Source organism: Paramormyrops kingsleyae, chromosome 4 (genome assembly GCF_048594095.1).
Source record: "Paramormyrops kingsleyae isolate MSU_618 chromosome 4, PKINGS_0.4, whole genome shotgun sequence".
NCBI classification, from domain to species: Eukaryota; Metazoa; Chordata; class Actinopteri; order Osteoglossiformes; family Mormyridae; genus Paramormyrops; species Paramormyrops kingsleyae.
In genome coordinates this window covers 8,291,685-8,318,491 of record NC_132800.1, presented here as the reverse complement: position 1 = coordinate 8,318,491, position 26,807 = coordinate 8,291,685, and the positions used below count along the sequence as shown (strand labels likewise).

The following is a 26,807-nucleotide window of genomic DNA, read 5'->3' as shown; positions in this document are numbered from 1 at the left end:
GGGTTCAGAACACGGGGGCCCTTCTTCCCAATCATGCCCATCTAGGTCTCACTGTCATTGCCCACGTGAGCATTGAAGTCCCCCAGCAGAACAAGAGAGTCCCTGGTCGGGCACAGCCCGAAGGAGGCACGTGGGTCCCCCCTCCAATGGGCTCACCTCCTGTAGGAGGGGCCAAAGGAGTCGGGGCAAGTGTGAGCTGGGCAGTGGCCGAAGGCAGGGACCTTGGTGGTCCAATCCTCGGCTGCAGAAGCTAGCTCTAGGGACATGGAATGTTTAAACCTACGTTAAGTCTATTGGTGTTTATTATTTTGTTTGATGTGAATCCCTCTTTCTCGACCATCTTATGGGAGTGTTCTTTTTCGCTTGTGTGAGTGGTAGCCAGACCGCTCCGCAGTCCCGGCCACACTGCGTTGTGTTCGGGTACAAGACTCTTCATAAAGTGTCAGAAAGTGGACGCTGACGACGACTTTCTCTTTGGGCCTTTTATTCATAACCTTTGTGAAATGAAGAGAGCACATTCGGAGATTCAATCATCACCATAAGACCAAGCCTCTCCCAGTCTGGTAGAACGCAGACTGGCCTACTTCACGTTAATTCACAAATCATAAAATAAAATACAATGAAATTGCACCGTGAAATAAAACTCGCATTAGGATTTTATATTCACCATGTTACATATCATTTCTAAATTATCCGCTTTCCAAATGCCCGACATTAACAAAGTACATCTTAATGGTCAGAAATCCACACACTGGCATTAAGGTGCACTAACTAAAACGCATTTGCATTTCCCAGTGCCAAAAGTTTTCCTCCTTTTTCACATCGTAACTTCATCCAACATAATGAACTTTCGATCTACATATTATTTTTCCAATCGTGGTAATGAGAATACATACCTGTGAAATGAACACAGAGCACATTCGGAGATTCAATCGTCACCGTAAGACCAAGCCTGACATAAGAGAAATCAATTGAGATAATATAGGCTACAAAACAATGTGGCTAGCTATCTCCTGCTCTCAAAGTTCACTTTAGCAATAAAATGTTACACAGAACAACCCTCTTCTCAAGCCCTCATGTCACCCATGTAATAATCAATGTGTACAACTTAAATTACATTTAAGTGTGTGGATGGAAAGCGCAGGATGGGAACTGGAGTATGATGAGGGAAGTATAGGACAGGAACTGGAGAGCGATGAGGAGACTATGGGATGGGAGCTGGAGGACGACGAGGGAACTGCAGGACTGAAGAGTGACAGGGGGACTGCAGGACAGGAATAGGCGGGAGAGTAGGGAACTGGTTCTGGATGGCTGGCATGAGTGGTCTGTCTCCAGCCTGAACCTGTACTGCTCCTTTGCCTACACCATAGACGGCAGAAGAGCTTGGGGCCTAACCGGCCCAAGCCTCAGGTGGAGGCTGGAGCCTGAGAGTACAGGGGGTCCCATTTCAAGTCCTCTGGAGAGATGTCCTCCAGGTCCATCCCCACTAGGCCAAGCTGCAGGGGCCAGAGTGACCTCAAGCGGGGCTATACGGCCCAGGGCAACCTTGGGTGGAGCTACAGGGGCAAAGTCAGGGTGAGTGGGTGCCTGTGGGCTGGACTTAGGAGGGTCGAATGGAGCAGGAGCAAGACCTCCGGATACTGAGTGAGTGGCGGCCCCTTTGGGGCCAGGTTCTGGAATCACATCAGCAGCAGCTGCAACTTCCCCTGTTCAGGGCTCTGGATTCGCGGCAAGATAACAATGGGGAAAAAAACAAAAACTCAAAATGTCCAACAAAGCTGAAGCTGGCCTCTGGAGAGCCTCAAACCCATGACAGGGAAAATGCTTGGTTTTCTGCCAAACATTCAACCCATTCAGCCACACAGCAGCCCAGGTAGCAGTGGAACACACTAGGAGCTGTGAAGCATGAAAGACTAGGGGAGCATAAAGTGGAACGGCCAGTGACACCAGCTGGACAAAGAGGGAAACAGGGACAGATTTTGACAGTTTAGTGTGACATCACTCTCTGACAGGGTTACTGATTGGTGGCTCTGGCATGGAAATGTTACCCGAAAACCACAAAAACATTCACTATAAGTTTGAAAAATTCTTTTTCTTTTAAATCATTTTAATAACCCCAGAAAATACAAAATTCACACTAAACCAAATCTATATCAATCATTTATTAAATCAGAACAAATATTTTTACTTTCACTAATGAGTAAATTATTATGAACCACTTATACAACATTTATACCAGCAGGTGGCAGCAAAGCACTTGTGAAGCAGAGGCCATCAAACATACAATGCACTGGTTCTACTGGTTCCCATCAGATAATACAACTGCAGACCAAACTCTCTGTGTTTAACTGACTCTCATGGTATGACTGGACAGACTGAGCAGAGCCGTGTGAGAGAGACCTCACTGCAGTTAGCATAACCATTTATTATCCTGCTCTTCTGATTCATTTTGCTCCACAAAGGTCAACCCCCCCCCAACCCCTCCAGAGTCCTCTGCCACAGGGAGATTCATGCACAAAAAATTAGTACAACATAAACAGAACTATATGAATACAGATTTCATACAAGCAGAGCATGACCCTTGTGATGGAGCCTTAAGGTTTGTTTATTTATATGCGCTAATAGAGGCTGTATGATGATCATTTTAACAGGATAAACAAGCTTGTATATTTAATCAGAATTTCTTAAGACCCGTTTTCGCCCCTCCCTCATCATCTCCTTCTCACTGATTGGATCCCCTCTTTCTACAGGAGCTCCAGTGCAGCTGAATGGCGATGATGGTGCAAATCAGATACAACACACCAGTCCCAGCTTTCAGTGCAGCATCCAGAACCTGCTCCCACCTGTCAGACATATAATACATCAGTGTGTCTGTCAGTCACACGTATCACATTTAAACTTGAAGAACAATGCAGTGAATCTACTCTGACAGAATTATAACCATCAACAGCAGCACCAATAAGCCCAGTCCTACATACAGAGCCAGCTGGACCAAGGAGCTGAATGAGAGGGTGGATCTGAACAGTAAAGTCTTACATGCTTTATAGCAACATGGTTCAGCCACATCTGTACTATTACACAGACTGCATGTGAGGAACAGGAGACATTAACAAAGAATATAAAAATAGCTGGAGAATTTTAACTGCCAGTTTTACTATGGTTATTTAAAAACGTTATATTATTTTGTAAAATCAATCCATCAATCCATCCATCCATCTTCCAAACTGGCCTGTAGCCTTTCCCCAGCAGCATAGGGCACAAAGCAGGGGCTCACCCTGGATGTGATGCCATCACAGGCAAATTATAATTAACGGAAAAAAAACAATGTTCCCATAAAATAACAGAAGTTTCCCATCACTGTGTGATCAGGTAGACGCTCATAGCTGGACACCACACTGCTGTAAATGCTGCTGAATGCTTACCTCTGTTTTTCATTATTCCCTCCTTCTTCATCATCTGCCAAAAATGGACAGCAGTGGAAACAAGAGAAAGGATTGTTAAATTAAAAATAAACAACCCTGTTCCTGGGGGCCACTAGAGATTTTGGGCCCCATGAAAGCAATGATTGGGCCCCCAGCTCGGATCAATCCAATTATGTTCCTAATTTCCTAGGGCCCTGTCACTTAGGGGTCCATGGAATCATCCTTATGCCCCCCTCCCATTTTACGGCACCCCTGCCCTGTTCTGTCAGTCAGTACAGTCTGAGAAAGGTCATTTCTAAAACTGAAAAAAAAATAACCAAAAATATTCAATAAAATAGCTGTTTGCATACAGAATATTACATTAGGGTTGTGACCAAAGTGTCCACATCCCAGGGCACTGATAGTGGGCAGGTGAGATAAATAATGTCATTAATATATCATAATGTATTTATGGCGGAACTGGATCAGTTATTACAGAGTGCAGCTGTAGAAACTACCTGCAGACAATCACCCAGTCTGTACAACTTTAGTAACAATTAATCCCTACAAATGTGTGAAAAAAGGACTTTTTAGTGTATGACAATAAAAACCTACATTTCACATTTGCCAAACTGGATTTGTACACATAATAATTGGCTGTAAGATGAATATGGCTGTATATCTGTTTCCAGTAAGCTGATGCCCGTGATGTTTTATGAAAGACATCTGACTGGGTGTCTGATTGAGAAAATAGTCAGATCTGTAATATTTATTATATTATACAAATGAATCATAATCTAGAAATATGTTAATCCTGAGACCTCTGTACAGCTGCCAGGTGTAACATACAAATCAGACACTCATGTATTTGATAAAGAGCAGGACCTGTATCTGATGAGGTCATCAGGCCTGAATTATGGGATGTCTCCTTTAGAGGTAATACTGATATGTATAAGTTAATCGTTCTGTCCGTCATACATACACTTGAAATTATAGCCATCAAACATCAGAAACTTGCAGTAAATTACATTTTAAAATGTTGATATTGAAACGTATTTTCTCCTGTGTTTGTGTTAATGTCCTTTCTGACTGAATGACATGTTACATACTGAGCAGCTCATTGGCTACAGTCTGCAGTACAGACATCTTACCTTCAGTGACTGACAGGTAAACCCGTGTTCCCACAGCTGGACCTCTGCTGATCTCCACACCACACCAGTAGTAACCAGAGTCCCCATCTGTCAGATTGTTCATGGTCACATTGAAGATTCGCTGGTCAGGATAATCTCTGATTGACACATCACCACTTATCTTTGGAGAATCAGTTCGTACTATGGGAGTACATGAACTCCAGTCACTCCCTCTGCACCAGTATTTCTCATGTTTTTGATATATGTTGTCATAGAAACATGGGATGGTGACAGATCCTCCACTCTGTACAGACACCGTGTTCAGTGTGGACACACCTGCAGGGACAGTATGAAAATTATCCAGCTGATTAACTCTCACTCCCTCTTACACCATTTACAGTATACACATATTGATACAGAGTCAGTACCAGTCCACTGTAGGTTACACTACTTCAATTTGCAGAATATTAAAATTTGTTTTAATTGTTCCATTTACTATCACTGTATTGGTAAAAAACAAAACAGTATAATGAATGATTAACTGAACTAATCATTTAGTATAAAATTAGCCTGCAAAAATATCAATAAAAGACAGCCAAACTGCTGTTCTTTTAAAGAATGTTTATCTATAATATTCCTTTGATATAAGATTTCTACTATTCAAACCAATTGACATTTTTTAACATATTTCTTCTCATATTTAACCCCCTGAAGTAGCCTATTTACTGTTACTTCTCCCTGGTCTCATTTATGCTGTTGATCAAAACTAAAATTTGGTCCCTGTTATATGTTAAAACATTTTCTCCTGTGTTTGTGTTAATGTCCTTCCTTTCTGACTGAATGACATGTTACATACGGAGCATCTCATTGGCTACAGTCTGCAGTACAGACATCTTACCCTCAGTGACTGACAGGGAAACCGATGTTCCCACAGCTGAACCTCTGCTGATCTCCACACCACACCAGTAGGAACCAGAGTCCCCACTTTTCAGATTGTTGATGGTCACAGTGAAGACTTGCTTTGTGGGATCATCACTGATTGACACTTCACCACTTATCTTTGAGGAATTAGTGCGTACTATGCGAGAACATGAACTCCAGTCACTCCCTTTGCACCAGTATTTCACCTGCTCTTGATACATGTTGTCATAGGAACACAGGATGGTGACAGATCCTCCAATCTGTACAGTCGCCCAGCTCACTGTGGACACACCTGCAGGGACAGTATGAAAATCACCAAGCTGATTAACTCTCACTCCCTCTTATACCATTTATACACATTAATAAAAAGTCAGTCAAATGTAGGTCACAGTACTTGATTCAGCAGAATATTACAATTTTCTGGCACGGACACCAGACATGGTGATCGCGGCGATAATAAAGAGTCACATGCAGGTCCAGACAGCGCTGAGTCCCCTATGGCCACAGGGCCTCAGGTCCCCTCCGTCCTCCTCAGTTCTAGCTGCTGGGAAACTCATCCCAGGTCCTGCTGATGGTTTCTCCAAGTGGGCCAAGGGTTGGTATGGAGCCAGCTGGTCTCGATGTAACATGACAGCCCTGCTTCGGAGATTCACTTCAGGACCTCCAGGGGGCCCCTCCAGTGGCTCTCCAGCTTGGGCAACCCCCCCTTTTTCCTGATGAGGCAGGACATCCAGAGTCCCCAGGTTGGAAGACCTGTCCCCAGCAGCGGACGTCATAGGCTCACCTCTGTCTGGCTCTGACCACGTCCTGATGTTACCTGGCCAGCTCATGCATTGTCTGCACATGGTCTTGGAGCTGGAGTAGATAATCCAGTCCAGGTGTCTCCGGCAGCTCCGGCCCAGGGGGTGAGCCAAACACCAGCCCTACCGGGGTCCACAGCCTTCGGCTCTACATACCATACCATACCATACCAACTTTATTTATAGAGCTCTTTACAAACCCACTCTGGGCCAAAGTGCTGTACAGAATCCAAAAAAGAAACAAACAAAAAGCTAATAGCACATGTAACAGTAATAAACAAAGACATAAAACAAAATTAGAACAAGCACTATAAAATACGAACAAATGACGCAAAATAGTCAAATAATCATCTGCCAACAAATTGCGAGTCATCAAATGCCATAGAAAAATAATGGGTTTTAAGAAGAGATTTAAAAACAGCAACGGAAGAAGCCTGTCTAATGTGCAAAGGCAATTTATTCCACATCGTTGGGGCTGCAATAGCAAAAGCCCGATCCCCTCTAAGCTTACGCTTAGTTTTCGGCACACACAGGAGCAGCTGATCAGCTGACCTGAGAGAGCGGGATGGCGAATACGGATGAAGTAACTCAGACAGGTAGGTCGGGGCCAGACCATTTAATGCTTTAAAAGTAAACAAGAGAATTTTAAAATTAATCCTGAAATATATAGGCAGCCAGTGAAGTGAGGCCAATACTGGGGAAATGTGCTCAAACTTCCCCGTGCCTGTTAACAAACGTGCTGCAGCATGAGGGAAGCAGGGGTGCAGCCAGTGGCCTCCTGCACGGCTGCATGATAAGTCCACAGAACCAGGAGAAGGTGGGTGTCCCAATCATGCTGGTGCTCACCAATGAGGGTTGCCTGCTGGGGAGCTGGGATGCGATTCAGCCTCTTCACCAGCCTCTCACTCTGCTGATGGGGGGGGGGGTCTTCACAATCCCTAGCAGCCAGCTGACCTCACAGAACCCCAACGTCTCGACGTTTCTCCCCTGGATGCTGCACAGCTCCTCTGAAGTCCTGAACCTCCTAGAGCTGTTATTCTGCCATGGTGGTCGCACTCTGCTCTGGAACCATGTAAGCCTCAGCCCACTTTGTGAAGTAGTCCATGACCACAAGTATGTAGTGATTCCTGGCGTCAGTGTGGTGAAAGAGGCCCAGGACATCTACCCCCACGTGCTCCACTAGGTACAGCTGGAGGGCAGACTGGGACTGCCAGCTAGGAGCCCTCTGAGTCCAGCATCACTGCAATGCAGGAACATCTCAGTGTCCTGCTGGCAGCCCGGCCAGGTGAAGCGCTGCCACAGCTTCCTCAGCATCTTCTCTACCCCGTACTGCCCGACCCGACGGCTCCATGCACCGACCTCAGCATGAGAGAGCACAGGTGTAGCGCCCCCTTCAGGCCTTTGCTGGGCCCAAGTTAACGGACACTAGACGAGGGCCCTGAGTTCACTATGGCATCTGTCTGTAGGCTATATGCTCCCTTCAAAACTAACCCAGGCTAACATGCCCACCCTAAATACATTTGCTGCAATATTAAATGATGCGGCTAAATTTAAGAACATTATTGAATATATGCTAATATGTACAAGACAATATACACTCACCTAAAGGATTATTAGGAACACCATACTAATACGGTGTTTGACCCCCTTTCGCCTTCAGAACTGCCTTAATTCTACGTGGCATTGATTCAACAAGGTGCTGAAAGCATTCTTTAGAAATGTTGGCCCATATTGATAGGATAGCATCTTGCAGTTGATGGAGAATTGTGGGATGCACATCCAGGGCACGAAGCTCCCGTTCCACCACATCCCAAAGATGCTCTATTGGGTTGAGATCTAGTGACTGTGGGGGTCATTTTAGTACAGTGAACTCATTGTCATGTTCAAGAAACCAATTTGAAATGATTCGAGCTTTGTGACATGGTGCATTATCCTGCTGGAAGTAGCCATCAGAGGATGGGTACATGGTGGTCATAAAGGGATGGACATGGTCAGAAACAATGCTCAGGTACACCGTGGCATTTAAACGATGCCCAATTGGCACTAAGGGGCCTAAAGTGTGCCAAGAAAACATCCCCCACACCATTACACCACCACCAGCCTGCACAGTGGTAACAAGGCATGATGGATCTATGTTCTCATTCTGTTTACGCCAAATTCTGACCATTTGAATGTCTCAACAGAAATCGAGACTCATCAGACCAGGCAACATTTTTCCAGTCTTCAACTGTCCAATTTTGGTGAGCTCGTGCAAATTGTAGCCTCTTTTTCCTATTTGTAGTGGAGATGAGTGGTACCCGGTGGGGTCTTCTGCTGTTGTAGCCCATCCGCCTCAAGGTTGTGCGTGTTGTGGCTTCACAAATGCTTTGCTGCATACCTCGGTTGTAACGAGTGGTTATTTCAGTCAAAGTTGCTCTTCTATCAGCTTGAATCAGTCGGCCCATTCTCCTCTGACCTCTAGCATCAACAAGGCATTTTCGCCCACAGGACTGCCGTATACTGGATGTTTTTCCCTTTGCACACCATTCTTTGTAAACGCTAGAAATGGTTGTGCGTGAAAATCCCTGTAATTGAGCAGATTGTGAAATACTCAGACTGGCCCGTCTGGCACCAACAACCATGCCACGATCAAAATTGCTTAAATCACCTTTCTTTCCCATTCTGACATTCAGTTTGGAGTTCAGGAGATTGTCTTGACCAGGACCACACCCCTAAATGCATTGAAGCAACTGCCATGTGATTGGTTGATTAGATAATTGCATTAATGAGAAATTGAACAGGTGTTCCTAATAATCCTTTAGGTGAGTGTATATATACAATGTAAACAGTATTTACAATAGTTCCCACTCTGTTATTTCCTACTCAGAAACCTAAGCCGGCAAATAATTAAAGAACAAATGTATCAAGCCTGATCCGCTGCTCTCTCACTCGTCAGTCGGGGGCAAATGACTCGTCAGACACTCTGTGCTTCACCGCCATGAATCGAATAGCTCTCTCTCTGCTAGCAGATGGACTCTGAAATTTAGTAGCTTCTGCAGTAAGCTTGCTGAGAGTGTGGAAGGAAGACCTGCAGTCTTATTTCTTCTCCCGCGTCTCCCACGTTTCCTGTATCTCCTTCTGTCGATCCCACCCCTTTGCGCGGATTCGTGGGATTACTCCCATTGGCAGGTATTAAATGAATAACTCATTAAACTACATTTTACAAAAAAAGAAAGAACATAAAACACAAATGATACAGAGCATGTGTCAGCTCAGTACATCCTCCTCAAAATAATACAAATCAGATTTGTATAATTACATTTAACCAAAACAAAAGAACCAGACACTGGGTTATACAGGCTCCTGGGCACCAGCAGCTGCAGCAGCTCCCCAGCTCCATCCAGTGATCACCTGCGGCTTAACAGCAGACCCTCGTGTTCCTCCAGGGTGCCCCACTGGGTGTGGTAGGTCTTGGTCTCTGGGCTGGAGGCTGAGATCGCCTCCCAACCCAGTCACCCTCCTTCATCCAGCTACTCCCTCACCCTGGCCAGCATGGGGCTGCTGTGCTGCTCTGTGACGATCTGCTGGCAAATGAAGTCTTGGTGGTGGCCTGGTTGTCCTGCACTGTGAGCTGCTGCAGGGTCGGTGAGACAGAGTGTCCACGTTTCCATGCAGCTTCCCAGGGTGATGTTGGATCTCAAAGTCAAACTCTGCCATTACCTCCAACCAGTGGACCAGCTGTCCTTCTGAGTGCCAGAAACTTAGAAGCCACCCAAGCGATTTGTGGTCCATCCACAACCCGAACCACTGGCTACAGAGGTATGGATGGAAGTTCTTGCCAGCCTGCTCCACAGATAGCAGCTCCTGTCAAGTTACGTGGTACTTGCACTCCTGCCTGTTTAGCATTTAGCTGAAATATACTACTATCATTCCCAGTAATATGTGAAACAGCGCCCCCTGGAGTCACTCATCATGACAGTCACAAAATATGGTGTTACACTGGCAATGATAAAGGAATTGATAAACTCAGAGGCATATAATTCTGATGCTTTGGAAAATTTGGAACCGGTTTTCAATTCCCATCCGAAGTACCAGGTCCATTAAGCCCCTCCTATAGCAACAGCAATGTTAGCCATAATAAAATACATTCACAGCCTGTGACCCGAAACACTCTGAGGGTACAAGCTGCATGTCAGCACATGCAATGAAAAATAAATTTGGTCCATTCAAAACACTGAAAAGGAGACACTGTCATGGTAATACCCAGAACATTCCCCCATCTCCTTATAAGAACAAGAAATAACATTTAACCCCAAAAGCTGTTTTTTCTTCCCCAACTGACATAAATCGTAATCATTACATAATGAAAAACTTGTATGATTCCTCACGCAAGTAAAACTTCAATGAATACCAATCAAATTGAAGACGACTCCCTTCCTTGAAATTTCTGTGTTCATCTGTTCCACCTTTAGGGTATTTCCAGGCCAAAGATAACAAAGGTCAAGCAAACCATTAAAAACTATGCCAGCTCACTTCATGCTCAACCTGGAAGTTCCCAATAAAGTTTTAAAATATTGAAATGGAATATTTTCTAAAATATTTTCTCCTTTGTCCTTCCTTTCTACCTGAATGTCATGTTACATACTGTGCATCTCATTGGCTACAGTCTGCAGTACAGACATCTTACCCTGAGTGACTGACAGGTAAACCCGTGTTCCCACAGCTGAACCTCTGCTGATCTCCACACCACACCAGTAGTAACCAGAGTCCCAACTTGTCAGATTGTTGATGGTCACAGTGAAAACTTGCTTTGTGTGATCATCCCTGATTGACATTTCACCGCTTATCATTGGTTGATCAGTGCGTACTTTGGGAGAACATGAACTCCAGTCACTCCCTTTGCACCAGTATTTCTCCTGATGTTGATATATGTTGTCATAGGAACATTGGATGGTGACAGATCCTCTGATCGGTACAGTCACTCTGCTCACTGTGGACATACCTGCAGGGACAGTATGAAAATTACCCAGCTGATTAACTCTCACTCCCTCTTACGCCATTTATACACATATTCATAAAGTCAGTGCCAGTCTACTGTAGGTTGCAGTACTTTACTCTGCAGAATATTAAAATTTGTTTTGAATAAATGATGTATTTACTAGCATCGTATTTGCAAAAACAAAACAGTGTAATGAATGAACTACTGATTATTCAGAGTAAAATTAGCTACAAAAACCTGCTTTGTGGGATTATTGTTATTTAATTTTTCAGTTCATATCAGGCTCCTAGAAGCATATTTTTCAACTGTAGGTTACAGTGCTTCATTCAGCAGAATATTACAATTTTCTGGCACAGATACCAGACATGGTGATCGCAGCGATAAGAGTCACAGACGGGTACTGATTTATGCCAGTAATACTCACAACACACAGACACTGCCCACTGTGCAGAGCGTCCCAACTACACATGGTGGCCCACACAACGATAATTACAACAATTAACATTAACACTACACATGACATTAACATACGGCACAATAACAACACAATGATAAATACACAGAGCTATTTACATTATTCACACTATTTACACAGCTGGCACCGGTCCAGCAGGCCACTGCACTGCCTGACAGGAATCCCCAGTGCTACACTGCCCCCCTTCTGGGAGGGTGACCCAACCTCGTACCCCCACAAAGTCCTGGTAGCGCTCCAGATAGCGCTGAGCCCTCTGTTGCCACAGGATCCCAGTTTTCCCACCGTCCTCCTCAGTTCCAGCGGCTGGGAACCTCATCCCAGGTCCTGCTGATGGTCTCTCCAAGTGGGCCAAGGGTTGGTATGGAGCCAGCTGGTCTCGATGTAACACATTTTCTTGGAGCTGGAGTAGATAATCCAGTCCTGGTGTCGCCGGCAGCTCCGGCCCAGGGGGTGAGCCAAACACCAGCTCTACCGGGGTCCACAGCCTTCAGCTCTACATGAGGGAAGCAGGGGTGCAGCCAGTGGCCTCCTGCACGGCTGCATGATAAGTCCACAGAACCAGGAGAAGGTGGGTGTCCCAATCATGCTGGTGCTCACCAATGAGGGTTGCCTGCTGGGGAGCTGGGATGCGATTCAGCCTCTTCACTCCTGCTGATGGGGGGGGGGGTCGTCACAATCCCTAGCAGCCAGCTGACCCCACAGAACACCAACGTCTCGACGTTTCTCCCCCGGACGCTGTACAGCTCCTCTGAAGCCCTGATGCTGCTAGAGCTGTTATTCTGCCATGGTGGTCGCACTCTGCTCTGGAACCATGTAAGGCTCAGCCCACTTTGTGAAGTAGTCCATGACCACAAGTATGTAGTGATTCCTGGCCTCATTGTGGGGAAAGAGGCCCAGGACATCTACCCCCACGTGCTCCACTAGGTACAGCTGGAGGGCAGACTGGGACTGCCAGCTAGGAGTCGAGCATCACTGCAATGCAGGAACATCTCAGTGTCCTGCTGGCAGCCCGGCCAGGTGAAGCGCTGCCACAGCTTCTTCAGCATCTTCTCTACCCCGTACTGCCCGACCCGACGGCTCCGTGCACCGACCTCAGCATGAGAGAGCACAGGTGCAGCGCCCCCTTCAGGCCTTTGCTGGGCCCAAGTTAACGAACACTAGACGGGGGCCCTGAGTTCACCATGGCGTCTGTCTGTAGGCTATATGCTCCCTTCAAAACTAACCCTGGGCAAAAATACATTTGCTGCGGTATTTAACAACTACGCAATATATAATGACGCAGTTAAATTTAAGAACTTTATTGTCACGGCGAGGCACCGGAAAATAAGGAGGACGCGATAGCGGATCAGTCTAAGGGAAAAAATAAGCTTTATTATCTTCCTCGTCGAACCAGGGAGAGAGAGAGCAGTAGGACAGAAATGACAACCCAAAAAGGAAAACGAGGAGATTGAACAGGCAGGGGTCGGTTGATCAGCTCCGGTATCCAGGGACATAGGCAAGACTTGTAATCCGGGGACAGGCAGGGTTCAGGCCATCGGCGTAGGCAGTAAGAGGGCTAGGCTAAGTATCGGAGGTCGAAAAAAAACAGAGGTCAGGGGAATAGGCAGGCAGAGGTGCAGACAGGCAGGAAATAAACGCCCGAAATTCGCACTGAAGGCTGAAGATAAAGGCTCTCCAATCACTCCAACAGGCAGTAGCTGGTAGAGGAGGGAATACGGTAACCAGTCCTGCCGGTTCTCAGGACCGGTGTAGAGAAACCGCTCCGACCGCTGCTCGACTACCGTATAGGGAAACCCCGGGGGCGTGGCAGGGGAGCCCCGCGTGATGTCATAGGGGCTTCCCCTGAGCGATTCATGACATTTATTGCATATATGTTAATATGTACAAGACAAAATATATACAATGTAAACAGTATTTACATTATTTCCCACTCAGAAACCTAAGCCGGCAAATAATTAAAGAACAAATGTATCAAGCCTGACCCGCTGCTCCCTCACTTGTCCTGGAGTCGGGGCAAATGACTCGTCAGACACTCTGTGCTTCACCGCCGTGAATCGAATAGCTCTCTCTCTCTGCTAGCAGATGGACTCTGAAATTTAGTAGCTTCAGCAATAAGCTTGCTGAGAGTGTGGAAGGAAGACCTGCAGTCTTATTTCTTCTCCCGCGTCTCCCACGTTTCCTGTATCTCCTTCTGTCGATCCCACCCCTTTGCGCGGATTTGTGGGATTACTCCCATTGGCAGGTATTAAATGAATAACTCATTAAATTATATTTAACAAGCAAAGAAAAGAACATAAACACAAATGACACAGAGCATGTGTCAGCTCAGTACATCCTCCTCAAAATTATACAAATCAGATTTGTATAATTACATTTAACCAAAACAAAAGAACCAAACATTGGGTCATACAGGCTCCTGGGCACCAGTAGATGCAGCAGCTCCCCAGTTCCATCCAGTGATCACCTGCGGCTTAACAGCAGACCCTCGTGTTCCTCCAGGGTGCCCCACTGGCTGTGGTAGGTCTTGGTCTCTGGGATGGAGGCTGAGATCGCCTCCCAACCCAGTCACCCTCCTTCATCCAGCTACTCCCTCACCCTGGCCAGCAGGGGGTTGCTGTGATGCTCTGTGATGATCTGCTGGCAAATGAAGTCTTGGTGGTGGCCTGGTTGTCCTGCACTGTGAGCTGCTGCAGGGTCGGTGAGACAGAGTGTCCACGTTTCCATGCAGCTTCCCAGGGTGATGTTGGACCTCAAAGTCAAACTCTGCCATTATCTCCAACCAGTGGACCAGCTGTCCTTCTGAGTGCCAGAAACTCAGGAGCTGCCAAAGCGATTTGTGGTCCATCCACAACCCAAACCACTGGCTACAGGGGTATGGATGGAAGTTCTTGCCAGCCTGCTTCACAGATAGCAGCTCCTGTCAAGTTATGTGGTACTTGCACTCCTGCCTGTTTAGCATTTAGCTGAAATAGCACAGCTCCCAGCCCCTTGCTGCTGGCTTCTGCATCCAGAATGAAAAGGAGGGTCTAGGAGGGCTCTAGCATGGGAACATCGGTGAGGGCCACACGGAGCTGGTTAAAAGCCATGGCTCAGGCATCCATCCACACAAAACCACCTCCCTTCTCTGTAAGATGGTGCATTGTGTTTGTCATGCTGGCAAAGTCCTTAACAGAGTGTTGGTAATATGACACTATCCCCAGGAAGCTGTGCAGCTCTGCTACAGTCTGTGCAGGGGGCCAGTCTCACACAGCTGCCGTCTTCTGCGGGTCGGTGGCCACACCCTCCCCCTGATGACGTGGCCCTGGAAGTGCATCATGCATTGGAGGAGGGAGGACTTCCAGGGGTTCAGCCACAACCCTGCACAGAGGATCCCTGCAAACACTGTCTTTAAGATCCACAATGTCCCGGGAAAATCAGTGGTGTAGAGCAGCAGATCATCGATACTGATGATGCACTAGGTCCAGGTGAGCTGGGACATGCTCCCTTAGCCTCTCGAAGGTGGCCAGGCTGTTACACAGGCTGAATGAAATTGACCAGAAGTGTCATAGCCTGTGACCGATGGTGGTCTTGGGGTGGGTTTCTGGGGACAGTTCGACCTGCCAGGAGCCACTCCAGAGGTCTAAGGAGCAGAATCATGTTGACCCAGCATGGAAGCAGATTGGAGTCCTTCCTTGTCACTGCATTCAATTGTTGATAGTTGAAGCAAAAACAACATGACAGTCACTGACACCAGCTGGATGCCCATGGGTTCCTAACCGGCTGGTGCAGCCCCATTGGTGCCTGGCAGTTTGCCCAGACAGATCAGAGTGATGGTGGATCCCGTGTCCACCAGGGCTTGGCAAGGAGTTCCATCCAACAGGCAGTCGACATAGAGGTGTCTAGCCTTGCGTAGGGGTTAGACTGGTGTGCATTGCAGGTGACGCCCCCCTTAAGATGCAACCCACCCAACATTTCCTGGATGTTCAGGGCGACAGCAAGGCGCTGATGCAGGCCAGCTGCGGGCAATGTGTCCCAGCTTTCCACAGCGGAAAAAAACCATGCGGCCGTGGGGCTTCTGGTGAGGCGCAGGAGCAGCACCAGCAGCAGCATGCAGATCTCCAACCAGCTCTGTTCCCTCTGCACTCTCCGCAATGCAGGCTTCACTATGTGGTGGGCGGGGCACTGTGCCCAGAGGACCAACGCTCATCCTGCGCTACCCAGGGGAAGTGAGGGTAGCCCCACCGGGTACAGCTCTCGAGCTCAGCTGCGAATGGCCCCAACCTTTCACTGGTGTACCATCACTAGCTGTCCAGCTGCTCCCTCATCTTCCCCTCTGACTGTTACTGGCCAAACCAGTGTGGTAATTAGTGTCCCACAGTCCTCCTGCTCTTCTGGAGAGAGGCTTAGATGAGCCTTCAGCGCCTCCCCCTCCAGTGACATTGCCAGTTGACCCGCAGTTTTGCTGGGTCACTGGCCACTGAGCCGCGCCGCCAGACGGACCTGGGTCAGGTAGGGCTCCAAGGGGCCTTTTCTGTCATAGCGGGGCAGCTTGAGGAGGGTCTTGATTGCGACCGGCTGTATCCCCGTGCTGCACCACTGTCGCCTGGGCAGGTGGGGGGCGCTGGGGCCATCAGGTTGGTCCAGGAAGGCAAAGCACTCGGTTCCTGGAGGTCTGCTCAAGCTGGCTGCTCCCCTTATGGTGTCAGCTTCTTGGAGCTCCTCTTGCTCCCTCTCAAGCTCCTCATTTATCATCCCCAGCTCTGACACCAATGTAGCGTATCGTATAGCCATGGTGTGGAAACCGTAATAAGCAACTGGAAGCAATGGGATTCAACCGCTAGGTGGCGTTTATTTCACCTGTGCCAGTCACTCTAACAACGCACCCACACTGCCCACCATGCCCATCACCCACTTACTCCCAACCCACATGGTGGGCGCGTATACACATACACATGCACACATACACACACACACACACAGTACTATGTACCACTATTAACATTTAACATTACACATGACACTACAGTACAGCACAAGACATTACGATGCCTGGAAATAACTAAGAACTATGTACAAGGTTGGCGCCAGTCAAATATTCCGCTCTGCCCCACGGTACCTCCAGCGCTACAATATACAGTCTTTTGCAAAAGTTTGGGCACCCCTCGATAAATAACATATTTTGGTCATTTTTTAATTGAAAAGATGTAAACACAGTCTCTGTAGGAAATGGAAAAAATGCACAATATTTTTGCCAAAAATTGATGCATAGTTACTTTTTATTTCATAAATTGAACAAAGATAAAAGAAAAACATTATTGTGGCACTCTGCAAAAGTTTGGACACCCTACATAATCAGTACTTAGTAACACCTCCTCTGGCAGATATAACAGCTTGCAAACGCTTTTTATAGCCAGCTAAAAGTCTTTCAGTTCTTGTACTTGGGATTTTCTCCCATTCTTCCTAGCAAAAGGCTTCTAGTTCTGTAATATTCTTTGGTCGTCTTGCATGCACAGCTCTTTAAAGATCTACCCACAAATTTTCAATGATGTTTAAATCAAGGGACTGTGATGGCCATTCCAAAACCTTCAGCTTGCGTCTCTTGAGGTAGTCCATGGTGGATTTCGAGGCATGTTTAGGGTCATTGTCCTGTTGTAGAAGCCATCCTCTTTTCAGCTTCAGCTTTTTTACAGATGGTGTGATGTTTGCTTCCAGAATTTGCTGGTATTTAGTAGAATCCGTTCTTCCCTCCACCCGTGCAATGTTTCCTGTGCCACAGGCTGCAACACAACCCCAAAGCATGATAGATCCACCCCCATATGCTTAATAGTTGGCAAGGTGTTCTTTTCATGAAATGCTGCTCCTTTTTTTCTCCAAACATGCCTTTGCTGATTGTGGCTAAAGAGTTCTATTTTAACTTCATCAGTCCACAGCACTTGTTTCCAAAATGCATCAGGCTTCTGTAGATGTTCTGTTGCATACTTCCGAAGTTGGATTTTATGATGGGGATGCAGGTAAGGTTTTCTTCTGCTGACTCTTTCATGAAGGTCTTGTGGAACGGTGCACCACCACTCCTGAGTCTGCTAAATGTTCCTGCAGATTTTGTGCAGTCAAATTGGGGTTTTGATTTGTCTTTCTGACCAGCATACGAGAGTTTTCTTGGTCTTCCAGATCTCATCTTGACCTCTACAGTTCCCCTGAACTGCCATCTCTTAATTACATTTCTTACTGTGGAAACTGCAAGCTGACAACGCTTTGCTATCTTCTTGTAGCCTTCTCCTCCATTTTGGGCATCAATAACTTTCATTTTCAAAGTCTTAGACCGCTGCTTAAAGGAACCCATGGTTGTTGAGTGTCCACAAGTGTGTGCACAAGGATTGAAGAGTCAGGGTATTTGTAAAGCTTTGAAATTGGCACCAGCTGACATTTACTAATGACAGCTGTTGCCATGCATCAGATCTAACGAGCTGATTAAGGTCTGAAACCTTGTAAAAATAATCTGAGGCTTTGGAACTCTTAGGGTGTCCAAACTTTTGTAGAGTGCCACAAAAATGTTTTTATTTTTGAATTTATGACATAAAAATGTTTGGTGAAAATATTGTGCATTTTTTCCATTTCCTATAGAGACTGTGTCTCACATCTTTTCCATGAAAAAATGACCAAAATATGTTATTTATTGAGGGGTGCCCAAAGTTTTGCATAAGACTGTATTCATGTATGTAAATGCATATTTCAAATAAATTAATGTGTTTAAACGACATGATAGTTATTCTTTTCAATTTTCTTGTCTTATTTCTGATTTTTTATTTGACGTGTGAATTTATTTTGCAGAAAGGGCTCGTGCACATGAACAGGAACTTTACGTTCATTCCTAGTAATATGTGAAACAGCGCCCCCTGGAGTCACTCATCATGACAGTCACAAAATATGGTGTAACACTGGCATTGATGAAGGAATTGATAAACTCAGAGGCATATAATTCTGATGCTTTGGAAAATTCGGAACTGGTTCTCAATTCCCATCCCTAGTACCAGGTCCATTAAGCCCCTTTACTTTCCAAGATATAAACCTCACAGGATGGCCTCCTATAGCAACAGCCATGTGGCCATAATAAAATACATTCACAGCCTGTGACCCGAAACACTGTGAGGGTACAAGCTGCATGTCAGCACATGCAATGAAAAATAAGTTTGGTCCATTCAAAACACTGAAAAGGAGACACTGTCATGGTAATACCCAGAACATTCCCCCATCTCCTTATAAGAACAAGAAATAACATTTAACCCCAAAAGCTGCATCTTCTTCCCCAACTGACATAAATCGTAATCATTACATAATGAAAAACTTATATGATTCCTCATACAAGTAAAACTTCAATGAACACAAATCATATTGAGGACGACTCCCTTCCTTGAAATATCTGTGTTCATCTGTTCCACCTTTAGGGTATTTCCAGGTCAAAGATAACAAAGGTCAAGCAAACCATTAAAAACTATGCCAGCTCACTTCATGCTCAACCTGGAAGTTCCCAATGAAGTTTTAAAATATTGAAATGGAATATTTTCTAAAATATTTTCTCCTTTGTCCTTCCTTTCTACCTGAATGTCATGTTACATACTGTGCATCTCATTGGCTACAGTCTGCAGTACAGACATCTTACCCTGAGTGACTGACAGGTACACCGGTGTTCCCACAGCTGAACCTCCGCTGATCTCCACACCACACCAGTAGGAACCAGAGTCCTCACTTTTCAGATTGTTGATGGTCACAGTGAAGACTGCCTTTGTTGGATTATCACTGATTGACACATCACCACTTATCTTTGGGTGATCAGTGTGTACTATAGGAGTACATGAACTCCAGTCCCACCCTTTGCACCAGTATTTCTCCTGATGTTGATACGTCTTGTCATAGGAACACAGGATGGTGACAGATCCTCCACTCTGTACAGTCACCCTGCTCACTGTGGACACACCTGCAGGGACAGTATGAAAATTACCCAGCTGATTAACTCTCACTCCCTCTTACACCATTTATACACATATTCATAAAAATGGTAAATGGACTACATTTATATAGCGCTTTTTACTACTCTTACGAGTACCAAAGCGCTTTACAGTTATGCCTCACATTCACCCGTCCACACTCACATTCACACACCGGTGGCGGAGGCTGCCATGCAAGGCGCCAACCAGCTCACCGGGAGCAATTTGGGGTTCAGTGTCTTGCTCAAGGACACTTCGATGGAGTCAGGAGGACCCGGGGCTCGAACCTGCAACCCTCCGGTTGCCGAACGGCAAAGTCAGTGCCAGTCTACTGTAGGCTGCAGTACTTTACTCTGCAGAATATTAAAATTTGTTTTGAATAAATGTTGTATTTACTAGCATCGTATTTGCAAAAACAAAACAGTATAATGAATGAACTGCTTATTATTCAGAGTAAAATTAGCTGCAAAAACCTGCTTTGTGGGATTATTGTTATTTAATTTTTCAGTTCATATCAGGCTCCTAGAAGCATATTTTTCAACTGTAGGTTACAGTGCTTCATTCAGCAGAATATTACAATTTTCTGCACGGACACCAGACATGGTGATCGCAGCGATAAGAGTCACAGACGGGTACTGATTTATGCCAGTAATACTCACAACACACAGACACTGCCCACTGTGCAGAGCGTCCCAACTACACATGGTGGCCCACACAACGATAATTACAACAATTACCATTAACGCTACACATGACATTAACATACGGCACAATAACAACACAATGATAAATACACAGAGCTATTTACATTATTCACACTATTTACACAGCTGGCACCGGTCCAGCAGGCCACTGCGCTGCCTGACAGGAATCCCCAGTGCTACACTGCCCCCCTTCTGGGAGGGTGACCCAACCTGGTACCCCCACAAAGTCCTGGTAGCGCTCCAAATAGCGCTGAGCCCCCTGTGGCCACAGAGCCCCAGGTTCCCCACCGTCCTCCTCAGTTCCAGCTGCTGGGAAACTCATCCCAGGTCCTGCTGATGGTCTCTCCAAGTGGGCCAAGGGTTGGTATGGAGCCAGCTGGTCTCGATGTAACATGACAGCCCTGCTTCGGAGATTCACTTCAGGACCTCCTGGGGATCTCTCCAGTGGCTCTCCAGCTTGGGCAACCCCCCCTTTTTCCTGATGAGGCAGGACATCCAGAGTCCCCAGGCTGGAAGACCTGTCCCCAGCAGCGGACGTCATAGGCTCACCTCTGTCTGGCTCTGACCACGTCCTGATGTTACCTGGCCAGCTCATGCATTGTCTGCACATGGTCTTGGAGATAATCCAGTCCAGGTGTGGCCGGCAGCTCAGGCCCAGGGGGTGAGCCAAACACCAGCTCTACCGGGGTCCACAGCCTACAGCTATACATGAGGGAAGCAGGGGTGCAGCCAGTGCTCTCCTGCACGGCTGCATGATAAGTCCACAGAACCAGGAAAAGGTGGGTGTCCCAATCATGCTGGTGCTCACCAATGAGGGTTGCCTGCTGGGGAGCTGGGATGCGATTCAGCCTCTTCACCAGCCTGTCACTCTGCTGATGGGGGGGGTCTTCACAATCCCTAGCAGCCAGCTGACCTCACAGACCACCAACGTCTCGACGTTTCTCCCCTGGACGCTGTACACCTTCTCTGAAGCCCCGAAGCTCCTAGAGCTGTTATTCTGCCGTGGTGGTCGCACTCTGCTCTGGAACCATGTGAGGCTCAGCCCACTTTGTGAAGTAGTCCATGACCACAAGTATGTAGTGATTCCTGGCCTCAGTGTGGGGAAAGAGGCCCAGGACATCTACCCCCACGTGCTCCACTAGGTACAGCTGGAGGGCAGACTGGGACTGCCAGCTAGGAGCCCTCTGAGTCGAGCATCACTGCAATGCAGGAACATCTCGGTGTCCTGCTGGCAGCCTGGCCAGGTGAAGCGCTGCCACAGCTTCCTCAGCATCTTCTCTACCCCGTACTGCCCGACCCAACGGCTCCATGCACCGACCTCAGCATGAGAGAGCACAGGTGTAGCGCCCCCTTCAGGCCTTTGCTGGGCCCAAGTTAACAAACACTAGACGGGGGCCCTGAGTTCACCATGGCGTCTGTCTGTAGGCTATATGCTCCCTTCAAAACTAACCCAGGCTTACATGCCCACCCTAAATACTTTCACCACCTTATTTAACAACTATGCAATATAAAATGACGCAGTTAAATTTAAGAACTTTACTACATAAATGCTAATATGTACAAAACACAATATATACAGTGTAAACAGTATTTACAATAGCTCCCACTCTGTTATTTCCCACTCAAAAACCTAAGCCAGCAAATAATTAAACCAAAGAAAAATCATAGCAGGCCTGATCTGCCGCTTTCTCTCTCATCCTGGAGTCGGGGCACTCTGTCCTTTGCCACCGTGAATCGAATAGCTCTCTCTCTACTAGCAGATGTACTCTGAAATTTAGTAGCTTTGCTAGTAAGCTTGCCGAGGGTGTGGAAGGAAGACGTTTGGTCATCTTTCTTCTCCCATGTCCAACTCTCTTTTGTCTCTTCTCCTACGTTTCTTTCCCCCGTTACGGGAATTCATGGGATTGCTCTCATTGGCAGATATCAAATGAATAACTCATTAAATTATATTTCACAAACAAAGAAAAGAACATAAAACATAAATTATACGGAACATGTGTCAGCTCAGCACATCCTCCCCAACATTATACAAATCAGATTAATTACATACATTTTACCAAAACAAAAGAACCAGACACTGGGTTATACAGGCTCCTGGGCACCAGCAGCTGCAGTAGCTCCCCAGCGCCATCCAGTGATCACCTGCGGCTTAACAGCAGACCCTCGTGTTCCTCCAGGGTGCCCCACTGGGTGTGGTAGGTCTTGGTCTCTGGGCCAGAGGCTGAGATCGCCTCCCAACCCAGTCACCCTCCTTCATCCAGCTACTCCCTCACCCTGGCCAGCAGGGGGCTGCTGTGCTGCTCTGTGACGATCTGCTGGCAAATGAAGTCTTGGTGGTGGCCTGGTTGTCCTGCACTGTGAGCTGCTGCAGGGTCGGTGAGACAGAGTGTCCACGTTTCCATGCAGCTTCCCAGGGTGATGTTGGATCTCAAAGTCAAACTCTGCCATTACCTCCAACCAGTGGACCAGCTGTCCTTCTGAGTTCTTGCAGGCCTACATCACAGATAGCAGCTCCTGTCAGGTTATCTGAAACTTGCACTCCTACCTATTTAGCATTTTGCTGAAATATGCAACTACGTGCTCCCCTTCAGGTCCTGCCTGTGATAGCACCGCACCCAGCCCCACATTGCTAGCGTCCCGGTTCAGAATGAAAAGGAGATTAGGGTCCAGGTCCCAGAGTGTTGGTAATATGACAGTAGCCCCAGGAAGCTGTGCAGCTCTGCTACAGTCTGTCCAGGGGGCCAGTCTCACACAGCTGCCTCTTCTGTGGGTCGGTGGCCACACCCTCCCCCTGATGACGTGGCCCTGGAAGTGCATCATGCATTGGAGGAGGGAGGACTTCCAGGGGTTCAGCCACAACCCTGCACAGAGGATCCCTGCAAACACTGTCTTTAAGTTCCACAATGTCCTGGGGAAATCAGCGGTGTAGAGCAGCAGATCATCCATACTGATGACGCACTAGGTCCAGGTGAGCTGGGACATGCTCCCTTAGCCTCTCGAAGGTGGCCAGGCTGTTACACAGGCTGAATGAAATTGACCAGAAGTGTCATAGCCTGAGACCGATGGTGGTCTTGGGGTGGGTCTCTGGGGACAGTTCGACCTGCCAGTAGCCACTCCAGAGGTCTAAGGAGCTGAACCTTGTTGACCCAGCATGGAAGCAAAAGGGAGTCATTCCTTGTTACCGCATTCAATCGTGGAGAGTTGAAGTAAAAGCAACATGACCCGTCCTTGTTAGATAACTCCTGTCTCTGCCATTTCTTGGATCTGCTGCTCTGCCACTTGTTGCTTCACCAGAAGTAGTTGGTGCAGATGCAGATGTATGGACAGGGCTGATTGCTGTACAGTCACAGTTGCTGGACAGCCTGCATTGTCTAGGGAGACGGTCCTGCTGCAGTGCTGCTGTTCAGCGGAGTCCAGCTGGAGTTGCAGTCGTGTCCCTGGTGGAGACTTTCCCTCAAGAGCTTCCCCCACTGGGTAGATGACTCACCTCCTCTTTTCCCCCATCGCTAGCGCTGGCCACCACTGGTCGTCGCTCTCATGCTGGAGGACCAGATGCACCACATCTGTACCCAAAGCAGAGGGCTGCCCCCAGCAGATCAATGGCGGCCCCTAGCTGCTGTACTAGTAAGTCCAGTCTGATGACACAGGGGTCAGCAATGCTGGCTAGTCAGACCTCTTCTACCACCGATTGTCCTGTCAGCATGGCTTTTAACTGTCACCCCCCCCCCCCCCCATGGCCATGCACAGGATGGGTGCAGCTGAGCTGTAGGAGTTGGACTGGCATACGCTGGGGTTGGCAGCACCCATCTGGTGTTTCCTGGTTGTTCTTCAGGGTGAGGGTGCGGCGCTGGAGTGTGGCAGTTTTAGGTGATTTGCGCAGGTTTCAGGTAGCAGGGAGTGAGATTGCTGCTGAGGTGTGAAAACAGCGATGTGCAGATCTTAGCTCCACTCTTTCTTGATGCTCTCTGCAGTACAGGCCCAGCTCTGAGTTGGACACGATGTTGTGCCCAGGACTTCATCAGCCTGCTCTGCCTGTTCCCAGTATGGCTGGCTTCAGCAGGCACACACTGGTGCAGCCACTCTGGGGAGAGCACCTACAGGAAAGCATGGAGGACCAGCTCGTCCTGCACAACCCTGGGGAACTTCCAGGTCGGCTGCGAATCCCCCAGATTGTCGGCAGTGTGCTGCTGTCGGTCCCCAAGCTGCTCCCTCATCTTCCCCTCAGACTGTTCCGGGCTGAAGCGCCGCTCCAGCGCGGTGATTAGGGCTCTGCTTCAGAGAGCTGGCAGTACCTCCCCTTCCAGCAACATCACCAGGTGCCCCCCCCCCCCACCGTCTTGGGGACCAGTGATTGAGCCGCACCACCAGCCGGACCTGTATGAGGGAGGGTTCCAGGGGCCATTTCCCATTGTACTGGGGCAGCTATAGGGGGGTCTTCACCGCGGTCGGCCGTGTCCCCACGTCATGCCGCTCCCTGCTGAGCTCTGTCACCTTTATCCTCAGGTCTGACACCAGTGTGGCACAGGTACCAGAGTCACAGATAAGCGCAGGAAGGGAACAAAGATGGGGTTTCCTGAAGTATGCCAGTCATACTCACAACAGACACACAACACAATACATGGTAAATACACAGAGCTATTTACACTATTTACACTGCTGGCACCAGCCCAACATGCTGTCTCGCTGTCCGATGGGCCCCCAGTGCAACAATTTGTTTTGATTAAATGTTGTACTTACTATCACTGTATTTGCAAAAATAAAACAGTGTAATGAATGATTAACTGATTATTTAGTATAGAATTAGCCTGTAATAACCTGTTTTGCTGGCTTACAGCTATTTCTATTTACATACGACAGCCCAACTGAGGCTCTATTACATTATGTTTATTTATATATTTATGCTTTTATGAAGTTATTTAACATTCACTGAAAAGTAAACCAAAGGATGTTACTTCTCATATCTAACCCCCTGAAGTAGCACATTAACTGTTATTTCTCCCAGGTCTCATTTATGGTCCCTCTTATATATTAAAATATTTTCTCCTGTGTTTGTGTTAATGTCCTTCCTTTCTGTCTGAATTACATGTTTCATACTGTGCATCTCATTGGCTACAGTCTGCAGTACAGACATCTTACCCTCAGTGACTGACAGGTAAACCTGTGTTCCCACAGCTGGACCTCCGCTGATCTCCACACCACAGCAGTAGTAACCAGAGTCCCCAGCTGTCAGATTGTTGATGGTCACAGTGAAGACTGACTGGTCAGGATCATCTCTGATTGATACTTCATCCTTCTTCTGTGGATAGTCACTGCGTACTATGGGAGTACATGGATCCGAAGAATAATTTTCTCTGCACCAGTATTTCACATGTGATTTAAAACTGTCTTCATAGGAACATGGGATGGTGACAGATCCTCCTCTCTGTACAGACACCCGTCCCACTGAGGACACACTGTCAGCACCTGTGGGGAAAACAACCAACTGAATTCACATTTTCAGCATCACAGTATCTCTGGTTAATATTATATATTATCAGATTGTGTAACACTTGTACCAGGTGTCATGGCACAGAGAGATGGGTTTAAGAGGACAGTGAGGAGGTAAAACAGCAAGACTGTCATTTTGCCATAAGAACAAGGGAAAGACACAGAAAAACAAAGCAGGTGTGTTGTAGGGGAGGGGCACTCAGCTATCATTCCCATCAGGGGCGCAGAGCCAAGGTCCACATCATTTACTGACCAGGGATGGGGGGGACTGGATTTAATTGGGTTTCAGTCCAGAGTTTGCCATTTGGGCAGCCGTGTTTTAGGGTCTGAGAGGAAACCAGGTCTTTTCTTCCACATGCTTATCTAGTACAGAGTCAGTACAGTACAGGGAGCATGGAGCTGATCTAAGGCACATGGGCACAAGGCAGGGGAACAGCCAGGACAGGATGCCAGTCTGTCACAGGGCACAAGGCAGGGGAACAGCCAGGACAGGATGCCAGTCTGTCACAGGGCACAAGGCAGGGGAACAGCCAGGACAGGATGCCAGTCTGTCACAGGGCACAAGGCAGGGGAACAACCAGGACAGGATGCCAGTCTATCACAGGGCACAAGGCAGGGGAACAACCAGGACAGGATGCCAGTCTGTCACAGGGAACAAGGCAGGGGAACAGCCAGGACAGGATGCCAGTCTGCCACAGGGCACAAGGCAGGGGAACAACCAGGACAGGATGCCAGTTTGTAACAGGGCACAAGGCAGGGGAACAGCCAGGACAGGATGCCAGTCTGCCACAGGGCACAAGGCAGGGGAACAACCAGGACAGGATGCCAGTTTGTAACAGGGCACAAGGCAGGGGAACAGCCAGGACAGGATGCCAGTCTGTAACAGGGCACAAGGCAGGGGAACAACCAGGACAGGATGCCAGTCTGTAACAGGGCACAAGGCAGGGGAA

General features: G+C 47.5%; 1 protein-coding gene across 1 annotated transcript; it reads right to left on the bottom strand.

The window, feature by feature from the left end:
* Positions 1-2,147: 2,147 nt before the first annotated feature.
* Positions 2,148-25,794, bottom strand: LOC111841101 (polymeric immunoglobulin receptor-like). The gene is made up of 7 exons (XM_072710574.1): positions 25,507-25,794; positions 19,342-19,656; positions 10,919-11,233; positions 5,430-5,744; positions 4,553-4,867; positions 3,423-3,456; positions 2,148-2,843 (listed from the first exon to the last, which is right to left on the bottom strand). The coding sequence occupies exons 3-7, from the start codon at positions 11,229-11,231 to the stop codon at positions 2,723-2,725; spliced, it is 1,098 nt and encodes a 365-aa protein (XP_072566675.1). The 5' UTR covers positions 11,232-11,233; positions 19,342-19,656; positions 25,507-25,794; the 3' UTR covers positions 2,148-2,722.
* Between the last annotated feature and the right edge of the window lie 1,013 nt (positions 25,795-26,807).